The 11,634-nt window shown below is 48.3% G+C and overlaps 1 protein-coding gene across 2 annotated transcripts in view; it reads left to right on the top strand.

The window, feature by feature from the left end:
- The window catches only part of TFRC (transferrin receptor), a 118,328-nt gene extending 107,696 nt beyond the window's left edge, over window positions 1-10,632 (top strand). For both annotated transcript variants that reach the window (XM_065748014.1, XM_065748015.1), the window contains 15 exons: window positions 152-295; window positions 1,005-1,101; window positions 1,477-1,599; window positions 2,295-2,390; window positions 2,561-2,700; window positions 2,977-3,146; window positions 3,395-3,514; window positions 4,119-4,204; window positions 4,329-4,392; window positions 4,760-4,827; window positions 5,176-5,243; window positions 5,648-5,729; window positions 6,621-6,842; window positions 7,316-7,456; window positions 7,743-10,632. In XM_065748014.1, coding sequence (XP_065604086.1) covers window positions 152-295; window positions 1,005-1,101; window positions 1,477-1,599; window positions 2,295-2,390; window positions 2,561-2,700; window positions 2,977-3,146; window positions 3,395-3,514; window positions 4,119-4,204; window positions 4,329-4,392; window positions 4,760-4,827; window positions 5,176-5,243; window positions 5,648-5,729; window positions 6,621-6,842; window positions 7,316-7,456; window positions 7,743-7,985 — 1,864 coding nt within the window. In that variant the 3' untranslated portion in view covers window positions 7,986-10,632. The remainder of the gene's footprint in view (window positions 1-151; window positions 296-1,004; window positions 1,102-1,476; window positions 1,600-2,294; window positions 2,391-2,560; window positions 2,701-2,976; window positions 3,147-3,394; window positions 3,515-4,118; window positions 4,205-4,328; window positions 4,393-4,759; window positions 4,828-5,175; window positions 5,244-5,647; window positions 5,730-6,620; window positions 6,843-7,315; window positions 7,457-7,742) is intronic.
- Window positions 10,633-11,634: the final 1,002 nt, after the last annotated feature.

An 11,634-nucleotide genomic window follows, 5' to 3' on the forward strand; every position in this document is an offset into this window, starting at 1 on the left:
AAGCTCACTTGCACAGCAAGAGACTTTGTGGTACAGGGAGGCACGTGGTTAAAAATGGGTTTTAAGTGACGCGTCTGACTTCAGTGTGGGGGTTGGGGTGTTGTGGTGCAATCTGGTGCTGTAGCCTAAGCTGTACACCTGTTACCTGCAGGCATAGGGCAGGCGTGGACTCCTTTGAGGCTGGTGAGGCTGAAGATACGAGGATGGCCACCTACATTCATAACCAATTCAACAGCTTCCTCTTGGATAAAGTGTGGAATGACGAACACTATATTAAGTTGCAAGTCAGAGGCAGGTATGTTAATGAAGAAATGCAGATTTTTCTTATACATAAGCATGGATCTCCATAGCCCTTAATAAATACACTATTTCTGCAGAAACTGTGAATCAGTTCCACCTCTCTAAAGCAGATCTTACACAGCCGAGCCATAGCTCCTCCTTTCTTCAGACTTCCTCTATCCAAAGGGGACAGTAGCAGTTCTCTGGATTTTTCTTGGGGCAGCTGTCTCTTAAAGCATAACTAAAAAGTGAAGAGAGAGGAAAATCACATTACATAAAAGCAGCTGAAAAGCAGACTTTCCAGCATCTAAAATTGATAGCAGGGTGGCTGCCTTGCTAGCCAGTCAGCTGCTGCAGTCCTGGCAGTGGTGCCCAGTGGCTCAGGAGGGTATCAGCTGGCACTGTGTTGGCTGACAGCTCACATCCACCAGGCTTCCTGCCTGTTCATGTGAAGGGGGATTCAGTTTGCTCAGCAACTCTTATGAAGGAACCGATAAGGGATTTAGAAGCACAGGATAATTCTCTGACATGTTTCAGAATTTAACCTTCATTGATGTGTCTGAACAATCCCAGAAAATATTTTGGGGAAGTGCTGGGGTGAGTGTTCCTGTTTCAGGCTTTGCTCTGTCTTAGTTGGAATTACAAGAATTGTGAACTGAAATATGAGAGAGAACTAAATATTCAGCGTGTGAAAGAACATAATGCTGTCTCCTAACTTTTAACAGCACCAAGAACAAAGTGTCCATTTTGATGGATGGTAGCGAGGAGACCTTGGAGACTCCTGATGCGTACGTGGCATACAGCGAGAGTGGCTCAGTTTCTGTAAGTGACTTCAGGAAAATCATGGGATTTGTGCATTCTTATCAGATCGCAGTGTCTGAAATACCTTGCTTTGAGATAGGCAGTATGTAAAGACCCCTCCAGTTAGGGAGCTGGGAGGGAGTGGGGGAGGAGTGGGCATGCACAGTTTTCTTTCTTCAGCAAGATACAGTTTAAATTTCTCTTCCAGCCAGGAGCTTTGACGGAGATGCTGCTCCAGCAGGCATGTTGCATGTGATCAAAGTTTACATTGCTGAGATTGGAATCCATTCTGTTAATGGCAGACTGATGCATTCCAGGCTCTGTAACTTTGTAGGCTGCTTCAAGTGTCTTACCAGTAGAAGACTGCTGTGTTTATTAACAGTGTTTCTGTTGTAGGGCAGCCCTGTCTATGTTAACTACGGACTGAAAAAAGATTTTGAGAAGATACAGAAGTCAGTGCCTTCACTGAATGGAACCATAGTCATTGTCAGAACTGGAAAAATAACGCTTGCTGAGAAGGTGAGCACTCTGTGCCCCAAAGCCTAACCAAACATGGTCTTTTGTTTTTAAGTCACACCTCTCTGCCTCAGTTCAAGTCTCTAGAATTCACAGGTAAACTTGTTCAGCAGGTCTGGTCTTGCTTGTTTTCTCCAGACTTCCATGTGCAGGTCTGGACACAGATTGAAAGGAGCTGGTTGCCATTTACAGGGCCAGTGTTCTTAGCCTCTGGCAGCCTGACTGGGATGGCCAAGCGTTTGGGAAAAGCAGGGAGAAGGAGACAGCTTGGGGGACAACAGGGTGCAGAGTTGGCTGGTATTGCTGGGTGGAGTAATAGGGCTGTTAGAAGCAGAATAGCCTTGTCTTCAGAGCACATCTTGCTGCTGTGGCCAGGTACCTTCAAAACCTGACTGCAGTGTCTCACTTGGCCCCTTGCTAGCCTTCACTTGTGCTGAGTGCTGACACTGCTGTACTGGTCTGTTGCCACGTGTATTTCTGTAACGTTCCCTCCGTAGGAAGTACCACCAAGTAGTCTGTAAAAGATCCAAGTCCTCCTGTACACAGGCCTGTTCTAGGTTTGTCCCAGAACTGCTCTTCAGATGGATACTTGTGGAAAGATTAGGCTGCAGGACTGTGCCAGTCTGGCTCTGCCTGTCTGCATGCGTCATGGACACAGAGCATTGCAAATGTGCAGCTAATGTTGTTTTACCCTTTAGGTTGCAAATGCTAAAGAAGTAGGAGCAGCTGGAGTCCTCATGTTTATAGATCCACTTAATTACAGAATGATGGATACGCTTGTCCCTTTTGGACATGTGAGTATGTAGTTGGCTCTCCTGTTTGCTATTCTGAGGAATCTTTTCCCCCCAGGGGCTGCAAACTGTAAGCAGTTCTTCTGCATGCAGGCTCTGCAGTTTGAGCAGTGCTTTGTGCCTCTGCATGGTCGGTCTCCTCTGAGACCTGAGGAACTTCTTGCTTTTCACAGGCCCACCTTGGAACTGGAGACCCTTACACCCCAGGCTTCCCTTCATTCAACCACACCCAGTTTCCACCAGCTGAATCTTCAGGACTACCCCACATTGCTGTTCAGACCATCTCAAGCAGTGCTGCAGCCCAGCTGTTCAGGTAATTGTCTCTTCTGACTTGCCCATGGCTCTGTTGCAGGGGTTAAGAATGGTGTTGAGGTATTATGAGCCCAGGGAGCTCCCTGCTGGTGTCTGCTGTGTATCACAGGAAGCACTTACTGGGTCTGGGTGGAAAAAGGTTTGCTCATGTCCTTGTCTTGTAGCTTAAAAACAGGATAGCTGGCTAGTTAAATGATATCACACAGCTATCCTGATATTGTTTAACTAAATGAGGCCAGAGCTGGATAATGAGTTTAAAGGGTCTCTCTTCCCTCAGCAAAATGGATGGAGAGTCATGCTTTGAAAATTGGAAAGGTGGGATCCTGCCCTGTAAAGTGACAACAAAGCAGGAAAGTGAGATAATGGTGAAACTAGATGTCAACAATTCCATGAAAGACAGGAAGATCCTCAACATCTTTGGTGCTATCCAAGGATTTGAAGAACCAGGTAAGAGCAGCTACCTTGTGGCTCAGGCTCGAGGGGAGCTTTCCTCTTTTAGAACCAAGACCCTTCCTTAAGAATTAAGAGCAAAACTGAGCTGTGCTGCCATGGAAAGGCTAAATGAAAGCGATGCACCTTATGCAGAATTTAGGCTCTGAATGTAGTTCCTGACACAGAAACTCAAAGCTGCTTCTCTGATAGTCGGTGTTTGCAAAGTGAAGCTTGTACCTCAGATCTTGATGTCTCCTTTATAGATCGGTACGTTGTGATTGGAGCCCAGAGAGACTCCTGGGGCCCAGGAGTGGCTAAAGCTGGCACTGGAACTGCTATATTGTTGGAACTTGCCCGTGTGATCTCAGACATGGTGAAAAATGGTAAATACTTGTGTATTAAAGCATGATTCTCTATGTGCTCTTTAACATTGGAGAGCCCAGTTAGAAAATAATCCTTTGAGAATGCATAGGGAGTCTGGAAGGTTTCTGGAAGGCTGTTTCTTGTCTGACAGACAACTTATCTGCAGTGAGCACTTAGTTCCAAGGGACTACCTGCTTGTATCTGATGTAGCTTGAATGCAAGAATATCTTTGTATAGCATGCACTACATACCTCAAATTTGAGCTGTCTATTGTACAGCCAGGCCTGAAGGTGAAAAACATCTGAAGAGTTTACCAGCTGGAGGAGTGGGGGTTGCATGATGACCCTTATTGCAAGTGCTTTTGTCCCCAGCATTAATTCTGGGCTCAGGCAGCTGAAGGAAGGAGGGGAAATACAGGGAGCATGGCTTTGCTATACAGCTTGGCAGCATGGAGGATTTGGAGGGCTGAAAGGGTACACTTGCTGCCATTAGTGTGCATGTTTGTCTGTGGCAGCCAGAATGCTTAAGCTGTGCCTGAGCAGCACGTGGTTGTTCAGCCCAGGCCCTGAGTACTAATCCACATCTCCAGTGGGGAAGGCTGAAGATGTCCATCTCTCTTTGCAGGGGGCTACAAACCAAGGCGAAGCATCATCTTTGCTAGCTGGAGTGCAGGAGACTATGGAGCTGTGGGTGCTACTGAATGGCTGGAGGTATGTTTTCTTTGACAGACTTCTGTTTGATGACTGCTCAGTCGTCATCATTTTTTTTTTCAATTATTAAATGTCCTGATGTTATACTGCTACTGCTCATCTTCAAATATTTGTTTTGTTCTAGGGGTACTCAGCAATGCTGCACGCCAAGGCTTTCACTTACATCAGCTTGGATGCTGCAGTCCTGGGTAATTTGCCATTCTCCTTTTTTTTTTTTTCTTGAAACCAAATGGGACTAGAATAGTTTGACATTGATTAGCCTCCAGAAATGGAAACTCTATTCTGACTGCGTCAAAGGCGGTGTTGGATGTTTGGCTGAAAGCTGGAATGACTCAATTTATCACTGGCTGAACTGAAGCGGGGAGACTGCTGCAGCCTGAGCCAGAAGAAGACAGTTCTTCCTAGGTCTCAGTAATTTCTGCCCTATGTATCCTGAAGACCCTTTGGCAACAAGCTACGGATAGGTGACCACCTCGGTCAGGTGATCTTTTTCAGTCGAAGGGCTGAGCTGCTCTAGTAGTTACCAGTGTGTCAGGTGTCCTTTTTCTCTTGCAGGAGGAAACCATGTCAGGATTTCTGCCAGCCCCTTGTTGTATATGCTGCTGGAGAGAGTTATGAAGGGGGTGAGTTGAGGGGTCTTGGGCTGATTGGGTGTGACTTATAGTTTAAGCCAGAGCTATGCTGGGTTATTTTCCTCAGTGGAGCTAGCACCTTTTCAGGAGAAGCACCCCATGAAGGGGCTGAAATATTCTGGAGGGCCCTGTCTGAAGTCAGCTGGGCTCTGGGAATTGCAGTTCATTTATGCCCAATGTGAAATCAGTAAATACCACTGTTTGGTAGGAGGTAAGAGCCTTTCCTGCATAGTGTGCTTGTGTGGAAGAAGATGTAGGTATAGCTATGCAAGTTCTGGGGCAGATATTGCAACCTAAACAGCGATCAGAGCAAGTGCACTGACTGTCATCTCTCTGCAGGTGAAGGATCCAGCAACAAGCTCAGGAAAACTCTATGATAGAGTTGGCTCGGATTGGGTAAAGGCAGTGTAAGTATTGCCATCCTGCTGTTTGGGAAAGCAGATTTCTGTAGATTTCTGTAGATTTCTGAACAGCTTCTGCTCTTTGTGCTGGAATGTCATACCACTGTCTGGAGCAGGCTTTACCTGTTGCAGTGAAGGCAGGCAAGCATAAACAGCAGAGCAGTAGCTCTGCTTAGTGCTGCCCCACGCTGCCTGTAGGCAGTTCAGATGCCCTTTTTGCAGGGCAAGAGCCACCTTGTACAAAGAGCAGTGACCAGCAGCCCTTGGTACTTGGTTGGGACTCCTTGCCAAAACCTGTCTTGTCTAGACAAGGTAGCCCAGCTGGTTCAGTGCTTCAGTTCCAGCCCTCTAGCTTTTTTTCCTGGAGTGTCTAAACCAGTTGGTAACTACTCAATACTTGTCTCTTGCAGTGTTCCTCTTGGCCTGGATAATGCAGCATTCCCTTTCCTGGCGTACTCAGGAATCCCAGTGGTGTCTTTTGGATTCTACAATGTAAGTACTGCCTGTCTAACTGCCTGGTGTATTCTCTCCATGGAAAGTGGCAGTAGGGATATTAATCTCCAAGATGGCAAAGTCCGGAGTGCTGTCCCAAGCTCAGTGTTCCTTTAGGAGCCTGTCTGTGAGAGGAGATGCAACCTCTCAACCTGGGGATTATGACAGTACATGTTCTGAAGGCTGCAGCTGGGATGTGGTTGGCCTGTGGTGCATGTTTGAGTGTCTTGGACACTTGTGCTCTGTTGGGAGGGGCTGCAGACCAGCACTGTTCTGGAGGTTCAAACATCAATGATGCAAAAACAGAAAGCACTGAAAAGATGTCAAGCTTCTGCTTCCTCAGTGAAAAAAATGCATTGCGACCTACTGTTCAGCAAGCAAAGTGCTTCAGGGAAGCTATGCAACTGGCCAGAGCAAGTGCTATCTTGAGCTGTCCGGATCTGCTGTTGTAGCTTGTTGCTCTAGAAATGGCTTTATCCAGGCAGCCAGTACTACTCTGCAGCTGTAAGAGCTGGGAGCCTTTCTGGTAACAGCTTCCTTGGCTTGTGAATGTTTGGATCTTGCTAGTGTCAGGATTCCTTCAAAAAACCTAATGTTATTCTGCCCAGAAGGGTTGAAGAGTGCTGTCAGAGCAAAGAGGTGCTGGAGTTTGCCTGCTCACAGCTTTGCAGGGAAATCTGAGTAAATGGGCTGACAAACTAGCAGAGCATCTCACTGACCCCTGGAAACTGTGAAGGGCTAAATGCAGAAGGTCTATTCCCTCTCCTTTGCTTTGAAGTTTTTCCAACCCAGATGTCACTACTTAGAGGCACAAGGAGATGGAATGTACTGGGAGATAACTGCTAGCTGGCAAAGCACTTCTGTCTAACTTCAATGTCATCCTTCTTCTAGAAAGATGAGGAATATCTCTTCTTGGGCACTAAGTATGACACTCTGGAGAACCTGAGGAAGATTGACAATCTAGATGCTCTTTTGCATGCTGCTGCAGAAGTAGCTGGACAGATAGCACTCAGGCTGACCCACGATCACGAGCTCTTCCTGGATTTTGGGAGATACAGTGAAGAATTACTAGCATACCAGGAGAAGTTTCTGCCTTACGTTAAGGATGTGCAGGTAAGAAAGGTGCAGGGTGCACTGAATCCCTGAAGGCTGTTCTGGGGCCACGTGTTAACAGTACTCGGGGACTGTTAGATCTAATTTGGTGGATGCCTTCCTCCTCTTGCTATGAGTGTCACAATATGTGATCTGAGTTGATGTTCTTATAGAGCAGTACAGGCGGTGTAGCTGTGGCAGGCAAATTGAGCTAACGTGTCTGTGGTGGAGGAAGTGGCTGTGAGTACTATGGTTTCTAGCCTGGTTGTCATCAGCAGCGCACTGCAGCTTTGCATCTCGTTTGCACCTCTTCTGAAACAGTACAAGAAACTGTGGGTGGGGAGAGACGTAAGTTGTGCTCAGTGACCTCAGAGAAGTCTGCCAGGAACTCGCTCTGCTGCTTAATTAAACTCACACACACACAAAAAAAAAGAATTCTTGGTAAGAGCTGCAAAAGAAGAAAATCAGGTTTGCTAACAGCTCCTCCCTTCCAGGAGCTGGGGTTGACCTTGGACTGGCTGTTTTTTGCCCGTGGTGACTTCCAGCGAGCTGCAGATGCACTGAGAAGAGACATTGCAAACAGTGACAGGGAGAACAAGGTCATCCGCAGAGCCCTGAATGACAGGATCATGAAGGTAGGTGTCTGCAGCTGGCCTGCCTTTCCTCACGGGGTGAGCACTGGCCAGAGTGGGCTTTGTAAAGAAGCTGCAGACGCTGTACAGATCAGCATTTCTTCTGCTTGTGAAGTGTCAACATGATTGACTCCTGTGCTTGCTGTCAGGAATGGCTCTGTCCCTGGCAGAGCTGCTGTAGGGAAGGGCTGGGTGGTGATGAAGAGACTGGGGGCTGGTGATGGGACACATAAGGAAAGAAAAACTTGGAAGGTGAGAGTGTAACCCTGAGTTTGCCCCTCTACTCCAGGTGGAGTATGACTTCCTCTCACCATATCTGTCACCAAAAGATGTTCCCTTTCGCCACATCTTCTTTGGCAAAGGCACCCACACCCTGCAGAGTCTGGTGGAGCATCTGCAGCTGTTGAAAACCAGCAAGAGCAGCGTGGATCTGAACTTGCTGAAGGAACAGCTGGCCCTAGCAACGTGGACCATTAAAGGGGCTGCCAATGCCTTAGGAGGTGATATCTGGGATACTGACAATGAATTCTAGACACTGCAAACGCCTGGTTAAGGTACAGGGTTAGGGAGACCCACTCTCTACTATGGCACTATTTTTTTCTGTAGAGGGTTTTTTTTTTTCTTGGTAACAAATGTTTTCTTGACCAAAGTTGAGCATAAAGTTTAAATCTCACCTTACGCAAATTCATAGGAGGCAGTTCTAAAGCAGGTACTAAAATTATGATGAAATCTCTGTCCAGGCTGCCATCTGACCACAGTCCAAACCTGTCACCTGCAGCTGCTTGTGGGGTTTGCTCTTTGGTGAACTTGAGAGCTAACAGCACAAAGGAATCCTGAACTGGTACCTTTAGTGGGGAGGTACTGTGTCTGTCTCAAACCTTTTTATTGTTGGCCTTGTTAGTGTAATGATAGGGCAGGGAATTGATTTCTCTAACACAGTAAGGATCTCTTCTCTGTCCAGGGAGCTGCAGACACAAACCTATGGTTGAAGAACAAAAAAAACAGCATGTAAGTGCTGGGTTATCAGCAAGCTCTGAAGTGCCCGGCCTGCCTTTACTCAGCAGCAGGGCTCCAATGACATCTTGGAGGCTTGCTGCTACAAGGGCAGGCCTCAATACCCAAGAAAGATAACCCAAAGACTATATCATGCCCCCCTTTTGTATTCCTAGCTGGCACCTCCGCAACCCCTGCGGCATTGGAATCATTGAGAACCAGCTGGCACTTCAGACCTTGTGCTGGGGCCTTTTGCAAAGCAGAGTCTCTTGCTGGCCAAACTCTGTTTGGCTGATGCCATTTTGCAGGATGGCTCTTGTTTGACACTGAGATATTTATTTGTTTATTTATTTATCAGTGACAGCGTTCACTATAAATGGTGCGTGGGTTTTTTTATAGAAGATAATTATCGGAAGCAGTGCCTTCCATAATTATGACAGTTATACTGTCGTTTTTGAATAAAGCAGCATCTGCTATTACAATCAAAACATGATACTGGAACTTTGCATTGAAAACAATCCAAACAAGCCCCCCCTAAATTTTATTTTTAAACCTGGTAGCAAGTCTCTGGGTTGCACTTCCAGATGACCCTTGAGTTGCTGTTCAGCATTTCAGATTTTGGAAATTTGGTTCCCTGAGGTGTCTGTGCCTCTCCGTGGGCCTAGGACTCCCTCTTCTCCCCTGTTTCTGGAAGCCCCATGCTCGTGTGGTGGCACTGCTCCTTGCTGCATGGAGGGGCAGAGCTCCCTGAGCCCGGCTCGCTGTGTGGTGCTCGCTCCATCCACCGTGGCACATGTGAACTCGTCCCTCAGATTAGGCAGTGGCCCCATTGGCAATGGCAGCTTCCTGCAGACTTCCAGTACCTTATGTATCATGAAACCTAACTGACATTATCGGGGGCAGTGTCTTCCATAATGTGTAAAGAACCAAGGTAGTTTTTGCCTACCACAGTGTTATATCGGAGGCAGTGACCTCCATATGTTGCACTATGGGTGTACGTAATTATCGGGGACAGTGTTTCCCATAATTGTTTTATGCTTATCATGAAATGTCATCTGCAAAGCTTGATGGTTAGTATCTAACATGGATCAACTTCCTGCAGTCCTATTTTTTTTCCACTCTCCTGTGGTGATGCAAATACGAACTTTAATCTGTTATGTACTTCTGTAGACTCCTCTGTAGGCTGAAATTCTAATAGCTGTGCTGTTGTGAAGTTGCTTCTTGCCCCAAGTAACAAGACTGGGTTTGGGATGTTAGTGGAAGCTAGAGTAGTTAGTGGTATTGAGTGTGTTCTGTGCTGTTGTAAACTTCCTTCAAACCAATCACAAAGACTTGATGAACTCGAGGTGAATGTAGGGGTTGGGGCTGTGTGCTGGCTGGAGGGCTCGGGCTGCTGCTCTGGGTGTGTGTACTGCTAAAAGGAACTCAGCCTGCTTTGGCTGATGCTGGCATGCACGCCTTGGGGAGACTGCTTGCTTCTGTCCTGGATGTCTGGAAACCTCAGTCTTTCCTTTTGGGTGTCTTTGGGAGAAACACCTTCCTCATGGTGCTGCTCTGCTCGCTGACCTGATGCTGAACACTGATGGTGTTTGACATCTAGCAGGCAGCTGGGAGGAAGGTGTCTGTCAGCAGCTAGCTGCATACTTTGTAAAAGTCTGTGCTTAAAAAAAAAAGTCATGATAATTTAAATCCAGAGCATTACCTGAGGCCCAGCAGTAATGTCTGAAGGATGTGCGGTTGGGTGAGACTCAGTCCTCTGCAAAGAACAGGCACAGATGCCCACTGCTCATGCAGTGAGCTCAGCCCATGTGAACTGAGGGCTCCTTTCATCTTCCTGAAAGCGTGCTGTCCAGCTCTGTGTGGGTCCCAGCGCTCATCCTTAACCACCCTGCTGTCTCTGAGGCATGTGCACTACCCTATGTAACTGTTTCCTAGTGACACTTCTCCAGATAGCATTTAAGAGCTTGCTGTCTGTGACTCCTGGCTGTAGCATTTGCAGCATCTCTATGTCAGGCTTAATCGTGTGCTTTGCAACCAGTGGAGAAAGATGAAACCTGGTGAGTGAGGAGCTGGCACAGCCCTGCCTGCTGCCGTGGTGGGGCTGGTGTCTGACTTGGTGTGGGGTATTAGTGTCCGTATCAAGATTACCTGCTGTCTGCTTGAATAAAAATTTGAAAGCTTCAACACTTAACTCTTGTGGGTTCTTGATGCTGCTGTAGCCATGGGTGGGCAGCTGGAGGCAGGCTGCTCTCCTGGAGATGGTAATTGCACATGAGTTCCTGGCACCCCCATTGCCACCTTGGGGACTTGTGAGAGCAAGTACTGACTTCACCGTGCTGTTCTGCTTGGAGTGCTGTTTCTCTCTGGGCACCTGGGCTGAGGTCTTGGGGAATTATATTGAAAAGTGATGGATGTGAGCTGCCCCCCTCCCAGTCAACATGTTAGAGTCACAGGGTAGCCCAAGTTGGAAGGCACCCATGAGAATCATCGGGTCCACAGGACTGCTCAGAAATCAGACCTGGAGGTGATAAGCAGTCTGTCTGGGTGGCAGATATAGGATATAATGTCAGATCTCCCCCCACCACCCTTGGTGCTGACCATGTCTGTGCCCTGGGAAGTCAGAGCTGCCTGCTCTCTGCATGTGTTGGTCTGCATACCCTGTGCAGTCTTCCCTGGTCCCTCCTGCCAGTCTCAAGTGAGACGTGTGAAGCAGGATTATAACCATAGAACCGTTTGTGTTGGAAGGGCCCCTTAAAGGCCGTCCACTCCAACTCCCTGCAATGAACGGTGATGCTTACAGCCCCATCAGGTGCCCGGAGCCCGGCCCAGCCTGTCCGGGGCAGCAGCGCATCCTGCCAGTAGCAATCTTTGGGAGGTGGCGGCTGTGCAGACCGTGCCTGCCGTTTTCCCCTATCAGCCTGGCAGCGCTCCCATCCCTGCAGTGACTGCAGAGCCCCGGGGCCGCAGTGCTCGGGCCACGCAGCGTGTGCCGCAGAGGGAGGGTGCACCCCCAGCCCCCCCTTCCGCGCCCGCACCTGCCCGTGCACCCATCCATCCATCCTTCCCTCCACCCATCCGTCAGGCCGTGCCCATTCACCCCGTGCCTATGCCCACCGCTCCGCTCACCCCCGCCTCCCCCGCTCCGTCCCAACCCCCGCCGTTACGTAAGGCGGCGGCGCGGCGCCTTT

Source organism: Cyrtonyx montezumae, unplaced genomic scaffold (assembly GCF_038088225.1).
Source record: "Cyrtonyx montezumae isolate F1298 unplaced genomic scaffold, pur_monq_1.0 scaffold_5, whole genome shotgun sequence".
Taxonomy (NCBI): domain Eukaryota; kingdom Metazoa; phylum Chordata; class Aves; order Galliformes; family Odontophoridae; genus Cyrtonyx; species Cyrtonyx montezumae.